Here is a 24283-nt window from a genome sequence, read left to right as displayed (position 1 = left end):
TCTTTCTTTTAAGAATATTATAGATAATGTCACTTGAAGTGAACTTCTCTGGTGGGAAATTTATTCACTAAAATATTTCTAGTCCTGTATTATTGATATTGCAGCCTGGTGTCAGTCACATGTTTCAATGTAATCTAGAAAGTTTTTCTATTTTTTTTGAGACAGGATCTCGCTCTGTCACCCAGGCTGGAGTGCAGTGGCATGATAATGGCTCACTGTAGCCTCAACCTCCTGGGCTCAAGGGATCCTCCTACCTCAGCTTCCTGAGTAGGTGGGCCTACAGGTGTGCGCCACCATGCTCAGCTGATTTTTTATTGCTTGTAGAAATGGGGTCTTGTTATGTTGCCCAGGCTGGTCTCAAACTTCTGGGCTCAAGCAGTCCTCTCACCTCCCAAAGTGCTGGGATTATAGGCATAAGCCACCATGCCTGGCCCAGAAAGTTTTGTTTTAATTAAAAATGAATTTACTAAAAAAAATTTGTCATTTCCTGCTTGGTTATACCTGTAAACAGGGCTTTCTGCAGATGAGAAGCAGGCTGGATGGTGACACACCTTCGGGGACTGCTGGAATTTGAGGCATTTAGTATTAGCTCTTTGGAAATGTAGTGATGAGGGTTGCCTGGAAGGTCCTGAAGATCAGGAGAGATTCTGTTTATGTAATAATAAGAAGAGGGGCATGCAGTACCTGATGAGTTTAGGGTACGCCAGTCAGACTTTTGAGTTCCCTCTTGTTTAGTGTGTGTTGCTTGGTTCTGGGACTGTGAGTGGACCAGCCACAGCAACAGTAAAATCCCAGATCTCTGGATCACCTGAAAATCCACATTGCAGTTCAACTGCAGCATCTCAACAGCACATCCAAGGAGCATTCGTTAGCCCTTGCCTGAACTGGGGAACATGGTAGTCGGTTTCTGTTGTGGTTGTGTTAAAAAGACAAAGGCAACTGGAGTACTTCTGTTTCTTTGCGGTCAGAGATTTGTATTCATGTGGAGGATAGCTTTGTGAGACGGGGCGCATTCGTGGAGCTTTCACACGGCACTCCGGGATATGTCATCTAGCAGAAGCCCTCTGCGTATTTCCTTCTTCTCCCTAGCTCACCAGGTTATCTATCTCTTGCTTCCTTTACAAAACTCTTTTTTGTTGTTATTGCCGTTAAAAATTTCCCTTCATGTCTCAGCCTAGAATCAGGTATTAGAGACGGACCACTCAGGCTTTGGGGGCAAATTGTAATTGTTAATCATATGGCATTGCCAGTCAGCCTTTAAATGAAGAGTCCCCTGACTGACCTAGGACAGGGCTGATGGAGGTTTGGCTTTTGTTTATCTTGCTTCTACATCTCGCTTAGATAAAGGAATCATGACATAGCAGCCAGAGCCAATATAAGAAGGGATGGATTAACTTTGCTTTACCGATTTTCCCGATGCTGTGTTTTCACGCCAGCTCATTAATTCACAAAATGCACAAAAGATTCCACAAAAGTCTAATGTATTTTTGTGTATTAGCAATTCACAATTAGATATTGAAACTAAAAAAAAAAAGAGACCTAAATAAATGGAGAGATAAATCATGCATGTGGTACAGAAGATTCAATGTCGTTAAGATGTTAGATTTTCCCAAATTTCAGCTTTGAGGAACAAATGACTTTTAAAGAAAGAAGTAACTTAAATATTAAGAGACTAAAAACAAGAAAAACCCACAACATCATATCAGTAGATGCAGAAAAAGATTTGGTAGAATTCAATACTTATTCATGATAAAACTCCCAGCAGATAACTTTCTCAGCCTGATGAAGTACATCTACCAAGAATCTACAGTTATCATAATAGTGAAAGACTAAATGCTTACCCTAAGATTGGTGTACACTGGAGGGATTTCTGCTGTTACCACCTCTATTCAGCATCATACTGGACGTTCTAGCCAGTGCAATAAAGAAAAAAGACATGCATATTGGAGAGAAATAAATTTTTATTCTTGGATAACATGATTATCTGCCGAGACCAGCTCAGTCAGGCAGACCCTAATCCAGCGGCACTAAAGGAATTAAAGACACACACAGAAATATAGAGGTATGGAGTGGGAAATCAGGGGTCTCACAGCCTTCAGAGCTGAGAGCCTGGAACAGAGATTTACCTACGTATTTATTGACAGCAAGCCAATGATAAGCATTGTTTCTATAGATTATAGATTTACTAAAAGGATTCCTTATGGGAAATAAAGGTATGGTCCGAAGTAAAGAGATGGGCTCTGGCTAGTTATCTGCAGCAAGAGCATGTTCTTAAGGCACAGATCGCTCATGCTATTGTTTGTGGTTCAGAAACACCTTTAAGCGATTTTCCGCCCTGGGTGGACCAGGTGTTCCTTGCCCTCATTCCGGTAAACCCACAGCCTTCAGCGTGGGCATCGTGTCCTTTACGAACATGTCACAGTGCTGCAGAGATTTTGTTAATGTCCAGTTTTGGGGCCAGTTTATGGCCAGATTTTGGGGCCTATTCCCAACAATTATCTACATATAAAATCCTAAGGAATCTACAGAAAAAGAACTAATCAGTGAGTTTAGCAAGGTTGTAGGTTACAAGATCAGATACACAAATGTCTAATGTATATCTATATGTTAGAAATGCACAATTGGATAGTAAACCTCAAAAAAAAAAAAAAAAACCTTAATAAATGGAGAGAGACATCATGCATGTGGAACAGAAGATTCAATATTGTTAAGATGTTAGGTTTTCCCAAATTCATCTGTGGGTCCAATCCCAATCAAAATCCAAACAGATGGTATTTGTGAAAATGAATAAGCTCTTCTAAAACGTATGTGGAAATACAAATGACCTAGAATAGGTAAACAGTTTTGAGGAACGACATAACCGGAAGATTGGAGGACTCATACTACCTGATTTCAAGACTTGCTACAAAGCTGCAGTTAATTGAGACCATAGGTATTGGATACGGATACACATACAGAATAGAAAGTTCAGAAGTCGACCTACACATATGTGGGCAATTACTTTTTAATGAAGATACTAAAATAATTCAGTGGGGAAAGGATATTCTTTTCAACAAATAGCACTGGAACAGATGCAAAGAAAAGAAAAGCTTTATCCATACAACATATGCAAAAAATAGCTTGAAATGAATCATAAACTAACACTAAAAAAGCTTCCAGAAGAAAAAAAACAGGAAAAGATCTTACTGACCTTGTCTTAGCCAGTAATTTCCTAAATAGGACACAAAACTTATTATAAACTATAAAAGAAAAATTTGATAAACTGAATTTCATCAAAAATTTAAAAACATGATCTTCAAAAGGTATTAAGAAAATAAACATCCAAGCCAGAAGCTGTGACAAAATATTTGCAAAAACTTGTGTCTGATAAAGGACTTGAATTTTTTTAAAAAGATGTTTACAGTTTAATAAGAAAGCAACCAATTTTTAAAAGGCAAAAATTTGAACAAATACTTTACCAAAGATCATATATAGATGACAAATAAGCACATGTAAAGACTCTCACCATCATTAGTCATTAAGGAAATACAGATTAAAAGTACTCTGAGATAACAGTATACATCAGCTAGAATAGGTTGCTCTTAGTAATGCAAAATGGTGTAGCCATTTTGAAAAGCAGCTTGGTAGTTTCTTATAAAGTTAGACATACTGTTACTTACCATAGCACCCAGCCTTCCCACTCCTAGGTATTTATCTAAGAGAAGAAAGCATTTGCCCTCACAAGGCATGTGTGAAATGTTCCTAACAGCTCCAGTGACAATAGCTTACAACTAGAAGCAACCCCAGTGTCCGTCAGTTGGTGAATGGATGAACAAATTGGAGTACACTGATTCCATGGCATATCGCTCAGCAACTGCTGATACAGACAACCAAGTAGATGAATCTTAAAAGCATTGTGCTAAGTGAAAGCAGCCAGATAATCACATGACTTACTGATTGATTCAGTTATGAAACTCAAGGAAAGGAAAAACTGCAGCAATGGAGACCAGGACAACAGGGGTTGCTAGATGTCGGTGGATGGTGGAGGAGCCCAAGGGCACTTTGGCAATGGAAATGTTCTAGAGCATGATGGTGGTGCTGGTTCCTTACGTTTATGAACACTAAATTCTGTGCTCAAGATTTACCCTGCTGACCACACCCTCCCTAAGTATTACATAGGTCACTTCTGTGGAAGGGTACCAGAAACGGCAAGCACATTCACCAGAATTGAGTATTTTTGACAGTGCAGGCAAGACTAAGATTTCCATGTTATATTCCAAGCCCAGTTACCAAATGCCCATCCAGCTAGATGGTTCATCTGACTGTTACTGTTTCCATTCGAGGAAATGAGAAGGACACGTGTGAATTTGTTGAATGTGTGTTACACATAGGCTGAGCGGTTCTTTTTTATTTGTCTCACTTGACAGGAGTGTGAAACCAAGATTGCACAAGAGATAGCCAGTCTTTCAAAAGAGGATGTTTCCAAAGAAGAGATGAATGAAAATGAAGAAGTTATAAATATTCTCCTGGCTCAGGTAACCTAAAATCGTTTTCTCTCTCTTTTTGTTATGTTTTTGAGACGAAGTCTCACTGTTGTCCCCCAGGTTGGAGTGCATCGAAGCGATCTCAGCTCACTGCAGCCTCCGCCCCCGGGTTCAAGCAATTCTCCTGCCTTGGCCCCCCAAGTAGCTGGGATTACAGGCACCTGCCACCACGCCCAGCTGATTTTTGTGTTTTTAGTAGAGACGGGGTTTCACCATGTTGGCCAGGCTGGTCTAGAACTCCTGACCTCAGGTGATCCATCGGCCTCGGCCTCCCAAAGTGCTGGGATTACAGGCGTGAGCCACTGCGCCCGGCCTGCAAGGCTCTTAATGGTCATTTAAACATAACTTGAGAAGCTCTAGTACAGATGTGAATATTTTCACCAAAATTATAAAGTGATTTTTGAGGGCCTGTGTGTTTTATTTGTCCCTTTATGTTGTGTTTGTTAAAATGTTCGGTTATGGCGAAAGAAACAACCTTATATTCACTAATGACTCCTTACTGGGCATTGTTCTAGATGCTTAATCTCATTTGGTCTACACACAGGTCTGAATTATAGGTCTTTTCTCTAATTTCCAGATTAGTGGTACTTGTGCCATATTAATGAGATCAGACTTTTAAAAAAATTTTAAAAACCGTTGTTCCTAACATTACAAAGTCTGAGATCCTTGAAATGTTAGGTACAGATTTTTTCTAATAGTTGTTGCTAATAACACCTTTAAGATATTTTGATTTTATTCTTTGCAGGTGAAAGTCAATTGTTGGAGGCAAATTGTCTTATCAGTCCTTCATTGATTTAACAGATATCCCTTTTGTGCCTCCTGTATTCCAGGCATAGAGCTGAAGATGAGCTCGTTTCTTTCCGTATTCACTTTGTTCTGGAAATTGCCAGTTTAACCAGAAAGGAATGAAGTTCTAGGCGCTGACAGCATTGTGTCTGGGGTTCTAGAAACTCATGTGGTTTCCCTAAAGCCCAATAAGTTTCAGTCCTTCTTTGTCATCTCTGAAACGTGTGGTTTTCCCTCGCAGGAGCACACAACTGTTTTCCCTGAGGACAGGATGGAGTCCCAGATTATGTCTGTCTTTCAGGATTCTTCAGTCTGGTGTTTGTTGGCATGTTAGCTTTAGTAGGTATGCAGAGGTACAGGAAAGACATCTGTGTGTTCGAAAACATTTGGGCAGTACTGTGCCCTTCATCTCCAGGAGAGAGCTTCTCAGCGCCCTTGCTGTTTGTGGGTAGTTGATTTTGGCATGTGACCATGGTGAGTAGTTACCTTCTCAGTACCGGCTCGTGTGGAAAGAACATCTGTCCCCAGCTCCTCATCCCCACAGCCACCTTCTGTTACTCTCTTCAGTTTTGTCTGCCTTGCTGCTTTTCTAGGTCGGAGGGGCTCTCTAGATCTTGGGCAGATAGTGATTGTTTCCCCATTCTTTTAATAAGACTGATGATCTTATCAGTCTTAGAAATGGATATTCTGGTAAAGCAGAATATTGACTATTTAAATACCTTTGGGCCAGGCACAGTGGCTCATGTCTGTCATCTTAGCACTTTGGGAAGCTGAGGCGGGCGGATCACCTGAGGTTAGGAGTTCGAGACCAGCCTGGCCAACACGGTGAAACCCCGTCTCTACTAAAAATACAAAAATTAGCCAAGCGGGATGGCAGGCACCTGTAGTCCCAGCTACTCAGTGGCTGAGGCGGGAGAATCACTTGAACCTGGGAGGCGAAGGTTGGAGTGAGCCTAGATTGTGCCACTGCACTCCAGCCTGGGTGACAGAGTGAGACCCTGTCTCAAAAAAAAAAAAAAAAAAAAAAAAAAACCTGAGGACTTTAAAGAGGATGGTGGCTTATGGAAGGGTGGAAAACTTTCTGTGATGATCTTCCCTTCACACTGATCTGCCTTAAAGGTGATGCTGACACCAGCCAGACACCTCTTAGATCCTTCTTTCCCTAGTGACCCCATCAAAGGTCACCATGGCCCTACCTATGTCTACTTTCCTGGGAGATGGGGAGGCATTAAGAGTGGGAAGCCAAAGCCAGTTTCATCCCTCAAGCCCTGGCTTCTCCCTGTGTGGTGGCCTCACAGGGGCCTTTGCAGTAGGAGGATATGGGGTTCCTGTGTGGCATTTTGTTATTGAGAAAAATCTAGTCATTCCCCCAAAATAACTTTACCTTTTCTCAAAGAAGCCTTTTCTTGACCCTAATGAAATAGGATGCTTTTGGTTGTGCAGTACGTAACCTGTGTTCCGCACTCAGTGGGGCTCAAGAATTCAGGGCAACATGGGAGACCCCAAACAAGCGCCATTTCCTGGGCTAAAACTCTGCGGTGTTCACCAGTGATCATTATTTCAGGAGAATGAGATCCTGACTGAACAGGAGGAGCTCCTGGCCATGGAGCAGTTTCTGCGCCGGCAGATTGCCTCAGAAAAAGAAGAGATAGAACGCCTCAGAGCCGAGATTGCCGAAATTCAGAGGTAAAGGAAAGCCAAGGTTTTGAAGCTTCTGAGAATGTTTCTTTAAATATAACCATAATTGTTTTAGCTCTCAGACTTTCCTACAGAAGAATGAGGCATGTGAAATTAATCATCTTTAAGTTTATTTATTAGGTCTTAAGAATGGTGTTATATTGAGTAGAGTCATGAAAAACGTCGTAAATATAAAAGGAGGTCACAGACAAGCACGCCCAGTAGCGTCTTCCTTTGTCTCTCACCGTTGCAGTCGCCAGCAGCACGGCCGGAGCGAGACCGAGGAGTGCTCCTCCGAGAGCGAGAGTGAGAGCGAGGATGAGGAGGAGCTGCAGATCATTCTGGAAGACTTACAGAGACAGAACGAAGAGCTGGAAGTGAGTTTTGGGGGAAAATAGGCAAAACGCATAGTAACTTTTAGAAAGTTGTAGAGACCACATATTTCCCCTCAGAATTGTCTTTCTTTTTCTCGGTCACCAGCTGGGAGGCTGAGTAGAGAGGAATGTAGGGGGACATCTCAGCGAGAGTCTCTAGGACATTAGTCTGTAGCTAAGTGCTGGCCAAGCAGATGGCACCTGTGTGTCTTCCTCAGGCTGTGAAGTGGCGTTCCGTGACTTTAGTATGACACATAGAACCTTCTCCAACCGATGTAAAGGCAAGCCTCACCTGACTGTGCCAACTTGAGCAGCTTTGAATGACCTAGTCTCTGTTCCCAGAGAAGGTGAACAGAAAAATCAGCGCTAGTGATGGAAGGAACAGTCTCCCGAGCCTCCCTGTGGGTGAGGCAAGAGACAGCTTCTCTTGTCCTTAGCCCGAGAAGCAGCAGGTGAGAGGGAATCGGTGCTAAGAAACTAGGAGAGGCTGCAGAGTGAAGAGAAGGCGGCAGAGAGAAAGGTCTAGATCACAATTTCCCTTCTTACCCCAAATAAAATATTGTGTCCAGATATTTTGCCTAAGGATTGAGTGAGAGAAGACATCCTCTTCATAGAAAGGGATCTAAGGATAGAGGGACAGCTCTGTGTCCCTCATTTGGGTTGGCTCAGTGGCTGGTGCGAACCAGAACTACACCCTGCACAGAAAAGCAGAATGCCACACACAGCCACCGACTCTGAGGAGGAAAAGAGAATCCAGAAGTATTGGAGTGTAGGCTGAATTGCTGTAATGAAGAGAGTAACATAGTGGTTTAAACAAGATGGTGTCTCTTGTGTGGCAGGTGGTCCAGCCCATCTTCCACACCAGTTTTTTCCACGTGGTGTCCAACGTGGCTGCTGTCTTGCCACTTTTAGCAGGACTAAGTTAGCAGGGAAGGGAGAAGGCATGCCCAGTCGCCAAGGACAGGGTGCACGCGTGGCACTCGGTGCTTGCGCTTATGTCTATGCCCCTTTTGCAGAGCCTAGTCCATGCCACACCCACGCAAGGGAAGCTGGCACCCGCCACAGTGGAGGCCATGGCGGGCAGGGCCGCTGCTATTCCGCGGTACCTAAACTCTGCCGAGTATGTCCAGATGATTTAGAATTGATAGTAATTTTCTATGGTTTGATTGAGTAGGACATTTCAGAATTACAGTAATGCCATTCACAAAAGACAAAGGATATTCACCTTTGAAACAAATCTAGTTTATCTGATCTCTAACTCCCCTTTCTAATTGCTGCTAAAATTACTTTTATTTTCTCCTTAAGGGCTGTTCAGAAGCCAGTTCAAAGTTATGAGTTGTCTATTTTAAACACTAGGACACTGAATTATTAAAATGACGGGTTTCTGTTGGCACATGGATGTGTTTCTCTCCAGTAACCAGGAGTGGGGTTTCCAGCCTCACATTCTGAGGAGTCACGTGGCCCTCAATGTGCACTGTGCATTCCCGCTGTTTGTCTTCTGTTTCACAACCCATTGACTTAAAACCAGATTCCTCTGTAGGATGCCCTTGCTAACCGGGCTCTGCTCCTGAGAAATCGTCCTCTGACTTCCTTAAGTGATAAATGCCCTTTCTGTCATTCCCCAAGATAAAGAACAATCATTTGAATCAAGCAATTCATGAGGAGCGTGAGGCGATCATCGAGCTGCGCGTGCAGCTGCGGCTGCTCCAGATGCAGCGGGTCAAGGCCGAGCAGCAGGCGCAGGAGGACCAGGAGCCTGATTGGCGCGGGGGTGCCGTCCAGCCGCCCAGAGACGGCGTCCTCGAGCCAAAAGCAGCTAAAGAGCAGCCAAAGGCAGGCAAGGAGCCGGCGAAGCCATCGCCCAGCAGGGACAGGAAGGAGACGTCCATCTGAGCAGCCTGCGCGGCCATCTGGAGTCCGCAAGACTGAAAGGACCCTTGCATCTTATTGTAACCCGGGGGCCAGGCCGGCTCTCCCACTGTACATTCTGTAAAGGTGTCTCCTCTTCTCAGACTCTTCCTCTGTCACACGTCTGACTCCTTCACGTCAGGCTCAGGTTCCATGGGAGGACGAAGCAGTGGACACATTGTGGGCTTTAGGGACAGATGAGTTTTCCAGATAGTGTCAGCTTATTTGAAGATTAATTTTCTCTGTTAACTTAAAATAACTATTTTAACCCTTGAGTGGCTTCTTTTTAAACCAAAAATCGTCTGTCTTTGCTTTTTTATCACAGCAGAATCAGGATCTCTTTGTCATTCAAGGGGGTAACCACACCAGGTCAGCGCTGCACCTGCTGTGGCCGCCGCGAGCCACACCCTCCGGGATCTCTGGTACCGTCATTCTTGCTTGTGCCTTCCACACCTTCTCGGTGCAGATCCCTGTGGGGGAGCTGCCTCGTGTTCTCTGGTCAGAGCAGCGCCTGGTGGGTGTTCCCTGGCCCACCCGCCTCTCTCTCTCTGCAGTTCCAAACCGCAGTCCATAAGCCCGAGTCACCAGGACGGCCTATCTGGCCACAGACGGGCTGCCTGTGGAGCCCGGCCACCCGCCCCGGGCAGCGCAGGCCTGCGGGGAGGAGGCCGCCCGTTCCCGTGGGTTCCTCACTGCGGGGACCAGCAAAGGTCTTCTCACTGGGTTGGTCAGAGGTAGTCACCTTGGCCTGGTGCATCCACAGAGGATGTTGCTCCAACCAGAAATCTTTTAAACGACTGACCTTCCTTAAAAACGGAATGACTGATTGCTTGCTTGGGCTAGAATGTACACGTCTCTTTGCCTGAATAAGCCATATACATGCTCTTAAACAAAAGTCTGAAATTATCCGTATCGTCTCAGTGAACCTACTGGTGGACTGACTCCCAATTGACAAGATTGAGCAATAGAAAAAAATTCCTTTCCTTTGAATGGTAACTGTGATTCGCCCCACCCCATTTTCCTGTTGCTGGTCCATCCGGTGAGACATGAGACGGATGTTCTGATGCGCTGAGGCCTCTGGGAGGCTGGGCCCTGGAGGCGACGTGCTGCAGGTGCGCGGCCAGAGTGAATAGCACCGCGAGACTGGCCAGGCTCGTGGCTCGGAAGACAAACCCCACACACACTCAAGGGGATGAACGCAAACCCCACCCGAGGGCGCTCTCCTCCTCCTCCTAGGTAGTATTTATTTTCAGCACCTGTTTGATGCAGTTTTTAATCCTCTACCTATTGCACTGTTGTGACTCGTTGGCCATTATTTGATTTTTGTACGAAAAAAAGCTTTGTTATAGAAATCAGCATACTATTTTTTTAAATCTGGAGAGAAGATATTCTGGTGACTGAAAGTATGGTCGGGTGTCAGATAGCGATGTGCAAATGCCTTCTTGCTGTCCTGTCGGTCTCAGTACATTCACTTTGTAGCTGCTGGCAATATCGAAGGTTCCTTTTTTGTTTGTGTAAACTCTAATTTCTATCAAGGTGTCATGGATTTTTAAAATTAGTATTTCATTACAAATGTCTCAGCATTGGTTAACTAATTTTTGCCAGGACCGTTATTGATCAAACAAATAAATTCAACAGCCATTTGGGAAAAAGAAAAGCTTCTAGTGTTTTTGTATACATTCTTTCTGTGAGGAGACTGAGAACTCTGCGGCTAGTGAGGAGGTGGTTGAGGTACTTCTTCACGGCCAAGGGGGAACACAGTGTTTTGTTTTCAGCTCACTTTGTACCCCTCACCTCTGCAGACACGGGGAGAACCCCTGACCCCTGGCATGCATGCTGGCCGCGGCGTGCCTCCCTTCCACAAGCCCACGCTGCTGCAGAGGCAGCCTGTGTTTGCAAAACCCAGTGGACGGGGTTGGGTCTGCGGTCTGAGCAGCTCCTGGCTCCGGTGGGAACTGCATACAAGTCCACTGGCCTGGCTTGGCCCCAGGCATTGCCATTTACAGACATTTCCATTTCACACGGTAAATGAGGACTCAGCACAGCCAACCATAATTAACATGTCTGGGATAGACTGGTCTAGAATAAAAATGAAGTTTCCATTGCTTTTTTTGCTTTAAAAATTCCACAATTAAAATATGTCATTGAAAGCTTAGACAAACAGCTGACTTCTCTGTTTTGTGTGGTTAAATCTATGTTAAATTCTCCTTGATGGGAAGTCTCAGGTGCCCGGATGGGATACATTTGGCGTTGGGAATCTGGAGATTCTGAGGTGTGAGACCTGAGGTCACCTCCCGAGATGGGCTGTAATGCAGCGTGATCTTTTTTTTTTTCACTGCAGCTGTTTCTGTGAAGAGCACACTGCTGCACACTGCTTGTTATGTGTTAGGATATCTTAAGAACAAACACACCTTCTGTGTCCAGCCAGGCGGAGAAAGATGCAGCCTTGGCATTCTGGAGCTCTCCACGGAGACAACGCGCCCAATTCCATGTCTGCAGCCTCAGCCCTGGCCCATGATTCTCATGAGGGATAGAAGGAAAAGCTTGAGTCAGTTAGCAGGCAAAGCCTTCAGCATAAGATCCTACAGCTTTTAGGGAAGGTGGGCAGTACCCCTGGAATGTTCTAGACTACAGCCCAGGAGACCCAGAGATGTGATAGCAAGCCTGGGCAGAGGAGGGGGCAGAAAGGCCCTAAAATGCCACATATATGGGCTTTTTTGCGGAGCAGGGAGAGTGCCAAATTCAAGTTCTTTACCCCCAAATATACCATGTTAGCATAGCCACTGCTTTAAAAAAATGCTGCTACTAGTGTATGATTCTAATGCAATTTACAGAACTGAAATACTGGAGGCCAAAAGTATATAATAGCAGACAATCTGCAGCTCACACATGAGGCTATATCAAGGGGCCAGGTCCTCCTCCAATTTCTGCTCTGATGCTTTCAGAGGCCTTCGGAGACCACCCCACACCCTCCACAGCTACTCCCCAGCCCTGCCCCCATTACTCACTTCGTATATTACCTATGCATTTATCTATTGATTTGAACATCCTTCCCAGTGAAATCTGTTCACTTCTATTTGCAGTGTGTAACTATCTGGGTTAGAATGTGAGCAGCAGCAGCCAAAGGCTTATTGGTAATAGTGTCGAGACAGGAAGCAACCCATGTATTCTCAAACCCCACACGGAAGTTCAGAGGAACTTATGGTGACTTGCTGAGGAGGCCCTGCTGACTAACTAAACAAACCCAACTCACAGAAGCACCAGGGGACTCGGACAGGCCAAGGTTTTCAAACCAGGCTTACAGGAGCATCGAACATTTATACACCCAGCACTTGACAAAACCACCTTCACAGAGGACCTCCTTTGCCTGCAAAACAACCTTGTGAGAAACAGGGCAGGTTTTACTAATTCCCATTTTACTTATGAAGAAATCGAGGCTCAGAGATGCTTGACTGTTTCTCAGGAGCTTCAAGACGAACCCCCCACCGCCCGCCCGCTGTCTTCAGTGGCACAGTCCAAGCTGTGCCAGACACTCGGCACCCACCTGCCCTTAGGGCTGTAGGCAGGAGCAGGAGGAGCACCCAAGAGGCACCTGCTGCTGCCAAGAGCAAGACCCAACCCCGGAGACACAGGCAGATTCCAGAGAAACTAATGAACTAGTTAAAAGACAAGTATTTTAATCTAGTTTCCCACTTTAACTAAATCATTAATACAGGTCACAAATTGCATTTATTGGTAGACATCTAGAACACAATCAAAAGTGTATACCTCTCTCTCTATAGATCTTATTAATAAATTTTATTTGGACAAGAGAACTTGTGCCACAACAGTTTAAACAGCATGATTAAAGACTGCAGCACTCCCAAGAGTGGTCACAGGTATGTACAGGATGTGAAGAAGTTGCACCTCTGAGCTGATCATGATCAAGTTAAAAACACCAGACATACATTATACGTCTAATAAATTTCCTTCAGGTCATGACCAGCATGAAAAAAATCAGACAGAGACACTCAGCAGCCATTCTGTAAATGTGTACAGCAATATGCCGCGCTCAAGAGTTCAAGTCAATCCTACTTTTGTGTTAGCATCAAGCCCTCGGGAGAAGTAAAAAACCCTCCTTTCCCATTTACACACATCAGAAATGATTCACACACAGGGCTGGGCTGGACAGCTGGTCACACAGCCCAGCAAGTCCTTGTGCCTGGGAGAGAAGAGTTAGGGCTGATATTGAAGGTCTCTTTCACATCTGGGCAAACGTGTGCCTTCAGGCTGTAAGAATTTCATTTGTCGGCTGTTAAATAAAACCAGGAGAAAGCAATGCAGGTCTCTGGGAATCGCATCCCTTCCATAAAGAAAATGCTCTGCCAATTCAAGTTTCATTCAGTCAGGAAGACGGAAGGATTTAAGGCTTCGGTGACAATTATAATCCTCTGAGAAAGTATTTCCCCTTAAAGTCAAGATAAGATAATAGTGTTTACTGTACTTTCTCTTGACTCTTAAAATCCCTGGTATTGGGTATAGGCAACTTGCACCTGCAATGAAGCCTGCAGGAGAGGGAAGTCGCTCCTCCCCCGAAAGCTATCCCAGGTCACATACGTGCGGAACGCCCACTGAACCTCGGCTCTCATGGAAGCAGAAGAGACACCGAGATTCAAGCCTTCTAGTAGGTTGAGGATGCTGTGCTCATGGCATCTTCAGAGATTTTGGTACTGGCAGGGTGGATGCTTGCAAAATACTTGACATCGCTGTCCCGGTCCATCTGAAGAGCCATGATGGTCTGCTCCACAGCCTCCTGGTGGCAGCTGGCAGAGGCCAAGAAATAGTCTGGAAATGACACGTGCACAGGACAGATGAAACCAGTCCAACGGAACATTTCAGAGTTCCGTCAAGTATGAGTATAAACAGTTAAACTGGGTATTTCCACAAGTACAACAGAAGCCACACTGAAGCATAAACAGTAATCCAACCTGATTTGTTATAGGAAGAAAAAGTGCCAGAATAAAAAGAGTTATGAGATTTATCTTGTTTTTATAAGACTAAATCTCATGATATTCAATGACAGCTAAGGAATTAAATTAAATTAATAAATTAATAAATAGATGAAAACATTACACTTCTTGGCTATTAAGTAGTAGTAAAAGAAAAACGCTTCCAAACACCAACTACAAAAAAAAAAAGGAGAAAAAAAGCAGCAATATTCATTTATCCTTATTCTTTGACGTCTACTACAAATTTCTTTCTGTGCTTCATTCATCCATGCAACTATATTGATGAGGTGTTTGGGTGGCGGGTGGGGTGGGGGTTGATTAAATAAAATAAACCGTCTTTAATCTTGAAGAGATTATAATTTCCAACAAAACAAATACTACGGGGCATCTGTCTCTTGCTTAATGAAGAGAAGGAGGGAGAGCAAACACAGGTACCAGCCCCCATACTGAAGATTGCAAGATTGCAGTGGCATGCTGCCAGCCAATGGTTTGCATATAAAGAGAATGAATACCCAATTTTAAAAACTAAGTTTTAGGTCGGGCACGGTGGGTCATGCCTATAATCTCAGCACTTTGGGAGGCTGAGGCAGGCAGATCACATGAGGTCAGGAGTTCGAGACCAGCCTGGCCAACATGGTGAAACCCCGTCTCTACTAAAAAGATAAAAAATTAGCTGGGTGTGGTGGCAGGCACCTGTAATCCCAGCTATGGGGAGGCTGAGGCAGAAGAGTCGCTTGAACATGGGAGGCAGAGGGTGCAGTGAGCTGAGATCGCACTACTGCACTCAAGTCTGGGTGACAGAATGAGACTCCATCTCAAAAACTCAAGCAAACAAAACAGCTAAGTTTTAAATGATAAAAATGATACATGCCTACGATAAACTCCAACTTGAACAGTAGAGGGCTAAAAAACCCCTTTCATCTTCCATGCCCTCTTGGGAGAGAGAACCACCAGAACAACTAAAATATTTCCTTCCACCAGATTATTTTCTCTGAGCTGACAATACTTCTGCTTTGGTATCTGCTGATCAGCGCAGTCGACAGACCTCCCTCTCTACTCACACGCTTCTCCTAGTAGAGTCACTACCTACCTTTTTCTAGTAGAGTTTGCCTTAAGGTCTTTGCAAGCAGCACTCGCACGTTAGGAACCCTGTCATTTGCTAAGGTCAGCAGATGTGGCATCAGATGCACAGCAAACTGGTCCATGGGAAGGCAGTCATCCTCAATGACGGTCTGGGGAAAAGAAACAGCTGCTCTAGGCTTCTCTGTCAATGCAGCCAAAAACTCGACTACTGGCTAACAAAATCTCTGAGTGACCACAGGTACAAATTTTAGTTACTGCTTTTTAACCAAAATTCCAGGTACTTGGGAACTCAAATAAAAAATTAGACAACTAACTGCCCACATGGACAGTTTTTAAACTGCTCTACGGAGACCTAGAGTGTCCATTCACACTTTCATTTTCACACCTGTGCTCTGGGTCCCAGGCATGAGCACCCTCTAGTGGGAACCGTGGTATGGTGTATGTGTGCACAGTATGTGTGTGGTGTGGTACATGTATGTATGCCTGTATAATGTGCAGTGAGGAACATGCATGTTTACTGTCAAATGTACACATGCACACGTCTGAATGTGTGTAGAGCAGAACATGCGCATTCCAGGCATGTGGTGTGTGGTGTGGAACACGCATGTACAGCAGGCACGTGCCAGTGTAAGAAGGGGCTTGGCTGGCTGGGAGGGAGGGGCCAGCAGATGCCCAACAATGGGGACAGGTGATCCTAGAAACAGCCAGGCTACCGTAAGGTTCTGTTTCTTAAGAATAAGGAAGAGGATGAGAGAGAGGTAGGAAGTCAAAGAAGACATTCTTCTAGGAGAAACACTCACAAACAGGCAAGCCCAGGGCCTCGCTTACCTGGCAGACAAAGACAAAGGCTTGCCGCCCAGACCACTTGGGACATCTGCCCAAATTCTCCACGAGCTCGTTGATGAGGTCCACTGCGAACGTCGGTGGCGTTGCTGCGTGCAGCTTCTTCACCATCTCGCTGACCTGGGAGGGTGAGTGTGAAGGGAGGAACAGCTTCCAATCTAGGATCTCAGAGTTTACTGGTCTAAAATTTTAAAAGTTCAATACATACCAACTTGTAGGAAATCCAACGAACAGAAGAAACCTTGTCTGCACACAGATTCAGAGCAATGGGACGTAAATAGTCATAAACATCTCTGGGACTATATAACTCTAGAAGTAAAATCAGCTGTCTACAAAAAGGAATTACAAAAAGATAATGTTTAAAAATCGGTGAGACAAATGAAAATAGGTTCTGATTTAAATAATCTGCAATACTGGATTACTGAGCACCTGTCTCAAACACATGCAAAGAGGAGCGACTAAGCAGACCTCTCCTGTACACTTACCTCCAGTCTCTGTGCATCTGGAAATGCACTTACATGCTATTCAAGTTCCTTAGAGTGTAAGGAAAACAAAAGCTGTCGAGTTCTGCATCCATGGGAACTGAGACAGAGCAAAAAGCACTTCCTAGTACGTTCCACTGGAACACGGCCCACACTGATCCATGGTGATAGTTTGCAATGTGCTGAGAAGCTTCCATCAAGTTTCTCAGTAAGAAGTTCCCGCAGAGGGAGGGAGTCTGCTGTGTACCTGTCGAGGCTCTGAGGAGCCTTCCTGGAAGGGACTTGCTAGGGATAACAGATGGAGGGTATCCTCCAGCGACCTTCCCATCACATCTGAGGGGCCCTGCGACTTTCATGACATCCACCAGGCTAACCTGAAAGCTTCAATGATGCCCTTGAAGAAATACCTTGGATGTGAGACTTTTGCCTTTCCCATTTTATGTTCAAGATGATTTACATTTCTAATAAGCAGGAAGTCAACTGTAACATGAATGTAGATTATGCAGCCATGACAAATGCACCTGTGTATACAAACATACATCCTCAAACAGACACACGTACTTTTCGACAAAGTTCAAAATCAAAATTCCAAATAGAACATCAGTTTCTGCTTAGAATACAGAAAACTGCAAAGAACGTCACTGACCCTCCAGTAGAAAAAGCTACATAAACTTCCAGATCTTTTCTTGAGCCCAGCAGAGAGCTGGGGTTGCGAAGCACCCGAACCGCCTAACTCCCCACGAGGGGAGAACTGTCCCTCAGCAGAGCCCGGAGGACAGGGCACCTGCCAGCACGTAACAGGGTGGGGAGAAATCAGCTCGAATTGTAGCCAGCTGCCCAGGGCCAAATGGTGGCTGGCACGAGCACGGGGTGGCTCAAGCAAAGCCAGATGTGCCCGACACAGGGAGCCCACATTCCCAGGCAACCTTCTGACCTTCTGACTTCCACAGGGTCCCTGCCTCCCATGGGTGCTTCAGGAAAGACGGTCAGGAGAAACACGAGCGACGTCTCATAGCAGGCAGAAGCGGCTGACGGACAGCTACGAATCACCAAGCACTCTGCTGGGCCCTTCGCTCACACAAAGCAAAAGGCTTAACCTGCTGGTGGAGGGGCCCAAAGCCTGTCCACCCTGTGGGCCAGCAAAAACACTGCAACGGGGGGAGAGGAGAACTAATGCTCCTTTCTTATTCCAGGAGGAGCTGCAGGAAGTCCTGCCCGAGACCAAGCGCAGATAGGAGGTCCCACAGGGGTGCAGGTATAGCTAAACCCTGGGTGGAATACTCGCACTACAAGACCACTGGTGCCCCAGCTCCCACCCTCAGCAAACGGCAATGGGAGTGGCAGCCCACAGTGAGGAAAATTGAAGCCCCAAATACACTGAAGGTAACCACAGCAATGACAAAACACAAACCCAGCTTGATCCTGACTAGCTGGACTCACATCCCGGCACTACATGGCAGAAGAGGAGGCATGCATTTCGAGTCAGAAGTGGACAAGCCAGAACTCAGTGGAGTGGCGTCTTCAATACACTGAAAGACAAACTGTCCGCCCCACATCCCATACTCAGCAAAGACGTCATCTGAAAATGCACGTGAGGTCTATAATCCGGAATATATAAATAGCTCTTACAACTCAACAACGCAACGTAAGATAAACCACCCAATTTTAAAATGTGCAAGAGACTTGGATAGACATTTCTCCCCAAAATATATACAAATGGTTAACAGGCTTATGAAAAAGTGTTCAACATCATTAGTCATTAGGGAAATGCAAATCATACCACAAGGAGGTGCTGTTCCACGCCCATTAGAACAGCTAGAAACGATAAGCGAGTGACGGATATGCTAATTGCCCTTATCTGACCACTATCCAATATGTATTGCAACATTATTACATACCTTGTAAATATGCACAATTATTATTTGGCCAATTTAGAAATATTTTTACAATTTAATAGGAAAACGGGTGTTAGTGAGGACATAGAGAAATTGGAACTCCCACACGTTGCTGATGGGAATGTAAAATGGTACAGCTGTTGTGGAAAAGTCTGGCAGTTCCTCAATGAATTAAACACAGAATTACCATATGGCCTTGCAAATCCACCTCAAAATAACTGAAAACAGATTTCAAGGATTAAATCTTGTACATAAACGTTCCTAGCAGCACTATTCACAAAAGACCACACACCCAACCCAAATGTTCCTCAACAGATGAACGCACTAAATGAATGTGGTATATCCATACAATGGAATATTTACTCAACCACAAAAAGGGAGGCAAGTTCAGCTAGAGGATACAACATGGAGGGCCAACTGAAAGCATTGTTAGACGAAGAAACCAAGTATAAAAGGCCACGTGTGGTATGATTCCACTTGCATGAAATGTCCACAATAGGCAAATCCAGATAGTAGATGCTTATTGGACATGCATTTTTCTTTTCGGGAGGTTAACATTTTAGAACCAGATAGAGGGAATGGTTCCACAACATTGTGAATGTAATAAATGTCATCAATAGCAAATTTGGCTATGTGTATTTCACCATGATAAAAATAATATAAAAATGAACTAAAGACATTTTCAGGAAAAAAAAAAATTGAGGAAATTCACTGACAGTAAGACATGTATTACAGGAAGCATTAAAGGGCTAGAATACCACATAAAAACTTGGATCTACACAAAGTAATGAAACTGAGAAAAGGTAAAAATGAAGTAAATATATACCCCTCCAAAATATAATCTAATAAACTGTTAGAACTTACTCAGCCAGTTCAGCTCGAAACCGCCAATTTCTACTATTATCTGTCACCAAAAACTCCTGAAGTTGATAAAGATATTCTCTTCTTTTGTCAATATGAAGAAGCTAAAGTAACAAAACAAAAATATTTACCAGGACAAGGTACAGACATTATTTCTTTTATTCGAGTGCATAAACAGAGACTGTAAGCAATATGGTTAATTCTTCTGAAGAGGAAATGTAGTAGCTGTATTTAAGTGTTCTAAAGTTGGTATTAAGTTTATTTTTCCTTGAATAATTCCATTTGCCTTCAGGAATCACCATCTTGTCTGGAAATCTTTGTTCCTTGTGCCTATCAATGAGCCACACTAAACCCCACAGGACGCCAGGCACAGCTTGATTACAGGACTTGCCCCCTGTATTCATATGACATCCCTGTGGCCATGGCCCCACTTAAGGCAGTAATCATGCTCTTAACCACGTGTGTAAGCCCTGCGTGTGGCACTGTGACAGCACAGAGCAGGCATTCAGCATTTGTTGAGAGAAAAAAAATGAATGTATCCCAATAGCTGCTCTATAAATATTTAAAGGGGGAAGCAAACCAACCTAACTGTACATCAGATGGAAACCAATCACAGGGAAAACAGCCCAAGTGGGAACTGAGTGACCATACATCTTCAAGAGACAGTCTAAGGACAGAATGTGCTAGGAAGTCCTGACTATTACGTAGCTGATTTGATGTGGGGATTATTATTGGCGGAGTAACTCTGAAACTATTTCATTCATGTTGTGGAACTGAGCACTTTTTTTTTTTTTTTTTTTTTTGAGAGAGTCTCTGTCATCCAGGTTGGAGTGCAGTGGTGTGATCTCGGCTCACTGCAACCTCCACCTCCCACGTTCAAGCGATTCTCCTGCCTCAGTCTCCCGAGTAGCTGGGACTATGGGTGCGCGCCACCACGCCCGGCCTATTTTTTGTATGTTTAGTAGAGACGGGGTTTCACCATGTTAGCCAGGGTAGTCTCGATCTCCTGACCTCAGGTGATCGGCCTCCCTTGGCCTCCCAAAGTGCTGGGATTACAGGCCACCGCGCCCAGCCACAACTAAGTATTATACATTAACGTTGTTAAGAACAGACTTTTTACCATGAGTAAAAAGAAAAAAATATATAAAGTGAAGAAAAGAGAGGAAACAGTATTGAAATGGAAGTAGTTCTCAACAATGTGAAGTTAGTAATTAAAAAAAAAAAAAAAAAAAAGTACACACCTCCTAGCTACTATCGCTACTATCTTCTGGAAAGACCTAAAAGCAATGACAGCCCAGGAGCAATGAGCACTTTCAGTGCCTGGATCTCAGTTTCTAAGGACCATTCTCCACTAAAAAGGACCACAGTTCCTTAGAGAAATGGCTGACTCCAGGCTGGGACAGGGAAAGGGAAAGTTGAAACTGAAAGTGTTGATATGCTTAAAAGTAAAAGGACAAATCAAAGGACACACGAGGTGGCTTTAAGGGGTCCCCACTAGTCAAATTTGATGCTCAAAACAAACAACAGAAATGGATTCCATTAGGCTGAATTTTTAAAATCCTAGCGTCCACACCAATACTAAACAACTTTCGAAACCGGGGAGGGAGAGAAGGCACAGGTTATTTTCACACGGGAATGTTACTTAATAAAAACAGAAGGAATGGCCGAGCATAGTGGCTCACACCTGTAATCCCAGAACTTTGGGAGGCTAAGGCGAGGCAGATCACTTGAGCCCAGGAGTTCAAGACCAGCCTGGGCAACATAGCGAAACCCTGTCTCTACAAAAGATACAAAACTCAGCTGGGTGTGGTAGTGCGCCTGTGGCCTCAGCTATTCAGGAGGCTGAGGTGGGAGGATCATCTAAGCTGGGAGAGGTGGAGGCTGCAGTGAGCCATGATCGCACCATCACACTCCAGCCTCGGCAACAGAGTGAGACCCTGTCTCAAAATAAGTTAATTTAAAAAAACCAGAATTATGAAAATAGAAAATCACTCTTTCACAACCAACACAATTAACTGATTCAGGTAAGAACCATGTACAGATGCCTGGCTATGACAGCACTGGTGAAGGACTCTAGAGAAACAGATACTAAACAGAGCTCTAAAGTATCACCTCACCAATTCTCTATTAACCACAAAAGGTGACAGGTCATTTTATAACAGAGTTGTCAGCCTTCTCGTCACCAATGATGGGAAGAGCCAGTATCACATTAGCCCTGATGTGACACATTTAGAAAAATGCATGAAAACCTACACAGGTTAACATGTCTGCAAAAAAACCCTGCTTACCCAGAATCAAACTGTGTAAATTCAAATTGAGGGTAATTCTGTAAAACAACTGGTTTGGACTCCTCAAAAATGCCAGTGACACCTAGATTTAAGAGGACTAAAGAAACATAACATTTAAATTTAATACGCACTTTATGGGATTCAAAATTGAGCAGAGAAAAACTATAAAGGACAATACTGGGACAATGAGAACAATTTCAGGCCAGGCGAGCTGGCCCTCGCCTGTAATCCCAGCACTTTGGGCCGGGCGAGCTGGCTCACGCCTGTAATCCCAGCACTTTGGGCCAGGCGAGCTGGCCCTCGCCTGTAATCCCAGCACTTTGGGCCAGGCGAGCTGGCTCACGCCTGTAATCCCAGCACTTTGGGCCAGGCGAGCTGGCCCTCGCCTGTAATCCCAGCACTTTGGGCCGGGCGAGCTGGCTCACGCCTGTAATCCCAGCACTTTGGGCCGGGCGAGCTGGCCCACGCCTGTAATCCCAGCACTTTGGGAGGCTGAGGCGGGAGGATCACGAGGTCAGATCAAGACCATCCTGGTTAACATGGTGAAACCCCATCTCTACTAAAAAAAAAAAAAAAAAAAAAAAAAATCAGCCAGGTGTGGTGGCGGGCACCTGTAGTCCCAGCTACTCGGGAGGCTGAGGCAGGAGAATCACTTGAACCTGGGAGGCGGAGGTTGCAGTGAGCCAAGATCATGCCACTGCACTCCAGCCTGGTGACAGAGTGAGAATCCGTCTCAAAAAAAAAAAAAAAAAGAAAAAGAAAAGAAAGAAAAATTTCAGTATGTTCTACATAAAATATAACATGGTCTCAATGTTTTTGTTTTTTACTTTTTTGAGATGGACGCTTGCTCTGTATCCCAGGCTGGAGTGCCTATCATCTTAGCTCACTGCAACCTCCGTCTCCCAGGCTCAAGCGATTCTCCTGCCTCAGCCTCCTGAGTGGCTGAGACTACAGGTGCCTACCACCACGCCCAGCTAATTTTTTGTATTTTAGTAGAGACAGCGTTTCACCACGTTGGCCAGGCTGGTCTCGACCTCCTGACCTCAAGTGATCTGCCTGCTTCGGCCTCCCAAAGTGCTGGGATTACAGGCGTGAGCCAGGTGCCCGGTCTCAATGTTTTTTAAAAGGAAGGACTACAATTACTTCTATCACTCAAGCCTTAGAATTATCAGTCAATTTCAAGGCTAACTAAAAAAAACAACAGTACTCCAGGATTAAACAATTTGTAAAAAATCAAGGCTATTCACTTTGGAGATCACAGCTCTTATATCAAAGTAGTGAGGGCTAAACGTAAATTCTCAGACTCCTGGAATACCACATAAAGCCTCCAAACTTAATACACAGCTGACCTTCAACAACAGGGGTGTGAACTGCATCGGTCCACTTATACTGAATTGTTTGTCCCAGCCAAATGAGGACTGAAAATAAGGTATTCCTGGATGTGAAGCCGGAGTACACGGAAGGCAGACTTTTCCTACATGCGGGTTCCACAGGACTGGAGTACTGCATGGATTTAGGTGTGCATGGGGGACCTGGAACCATTCCTCCTGCACATACTGAGGGATGACTGCAGCTAATGGTTTTTTTTTTTTACATATATTTCATTCAATAATTTTGAAAAATAAAAAGGTACAAACGTCTGTAAACTATCATCAGGCCAGATGCGGTGGCTCAAGCCTGTAATCCCAGCACTTTGGGAGGCCGAGACGGGCGGATCACGAGGTCAGGAGATTGAGACCATCCTGGCTAACACGGTGAAACCCCGTCTCTACTAAAAAATACAAAAAACGAGCCGGGCGAGGTGGCGGGCGCCTGTAGTCCCAGCTACTCGGGAGGCTGAGGCAGGAGAATGGCGTAAACCCGGGAGGCAGAGCTTGCAGTGAGCTGAGATCCGGCCACTGCACTCCAGCCTGGGCGACAGAGCAAGACTCCATCTCAAAAAAAAAAAAAAAAATCCTATCATTTAATACTGTTTTAAAAGTGAAAGTATAATTATGGGACTATTTCTTTTCTAAGTTACATCTTAACATCAACTTATGGCTATATTTTCTTACATAGGAACACACAGAAACCTCTCTTGGTGATAGCAGAAGATAAAGATTTAGATTTGCAGCAGAATTTTGTTGTGTTTTTCTGCAAAAGAATTTAAAAGTTACCTTCAGAAAATCATGCAAGTGTTTAAGGACACCTATCCTGACTTCATCGAGGTCTTTTAAAAATCCATTAAAAATTGGAACCAGATCTGCAGCTGTCAACTGATCTCCAAGAATAACTGCAAGCTCGTGGATGGAGAATGCTAGAGTTCGTCGAACTTTCCACTGCAGAAATGAAAACACATTAGTAAGCTGACCACAAAGTACTCAGTACTTCAACCTTTAGGCAATATACGAAGGCTAATTTATACATGAATGTCACTAATCTCAAAAAATTAAATCAGAATAGTAATAACAGATACTAATTTTAAATGCCTAAATTATGCATCGAAAAGTGTAACAGAAAAATCTTAAATCCCTGCCTAGTATGTATTATCTTCCTTTCACTCATGAAGAAAAAATGCTTAGAAATCATTAAGTTT

At 44.4% G+C, this 24283-nt stretch overlaps 2 protein-coding genes across 6 annotated transcripts in view; one reads left to right on the top strand and one right to left on the bottom strand.

The window, feature by feature from the left end:
* The window catches only part of RALBP1 (ralA binding protein 1), a 63034-nt gene extending 51611 nt beyond the window's left edge, over positions 1-11423 (top strand). For both annotated transcript variants that reach the window (XM_010373423.2, XM_030926144.1), the window contains exons 7-10: positions 4407-4514; positions 6874-6995; positions 7240-7363; positions 8987-11423. In XM_010373423.2, coding sequence (XP_010371725.2) covers positions 4407-4514; positions 6874-6995; positions 7240-7363; positions 8987-9253 — 621 coding nt within the window. In that variant the 3' untranslated portion in view covers positions 9254-11423. The remainder of the gene's footprint in view (positions 1-4406; positions 4515-6873; positions 6996-7239; positions 7364-8986) is intronic.
* A 1501-nt stretch (positions 11424-12924) lies between these two features.
* Positions 12925-24283, bottom strand: part of PPP4R1 (protein phosphatase 4 regulatory subunit 1) — a 73103-nt gene continuing 61744 nt past the window's right edge. For 3 of the 4 annotated variants that reach the window (XM_030926139.1, XM_030926143.1, XM_030926140.1), the window contains 6 exons: positions 23865-24026; positions 19424-19524; positions 16391-16511; positions 16168-16302; positions 15347-15488; positions 12926-14092 (listed from right to left, as the gene is read on the bottom strand). In XM_030926139.1, coding sequence (XP_030781999.1) covers positions 13929-14092; positions 15347-15488; positions 16168-16302; positions 16391-16511; positions 19424-19524; positions 23865-24026 — 825 coding nt within the window. In that variant the 3' untranslated portion in view covers positions 12926-13928. Of the gene's footprint in view, positions 14093-15346; positions 15489-16167; positions 16303-16390; positions 16512-19423; positions 19525-23864; positions 24027-24283 lie in introns of all 4 variants that reach the window. The other variant, XM_030926141.1, reaches the window with a different exon arrangement.

This window comes from Rhinopithecus roxellana, chromosome 21 (genome assembly GCF_007565055.1).
Source record: "Rhinopithecus roxellana isolate Shanxi Qingling chromosome 21, ASM756505v1, whole genome shotgun sequence".
NCBI classification, from domain to species: domain Eukaryota; kingdom Metazoa; phylum Chordata; class Mammalia; order Primates; family Cercopithecidae; genus Rhinopithecus; species Rhinopithecus roxellana.
Note: the sequence above shows the minus strand (reverse complement) of the source record. Positions and strands in the feature narration are given on the sequence as shown.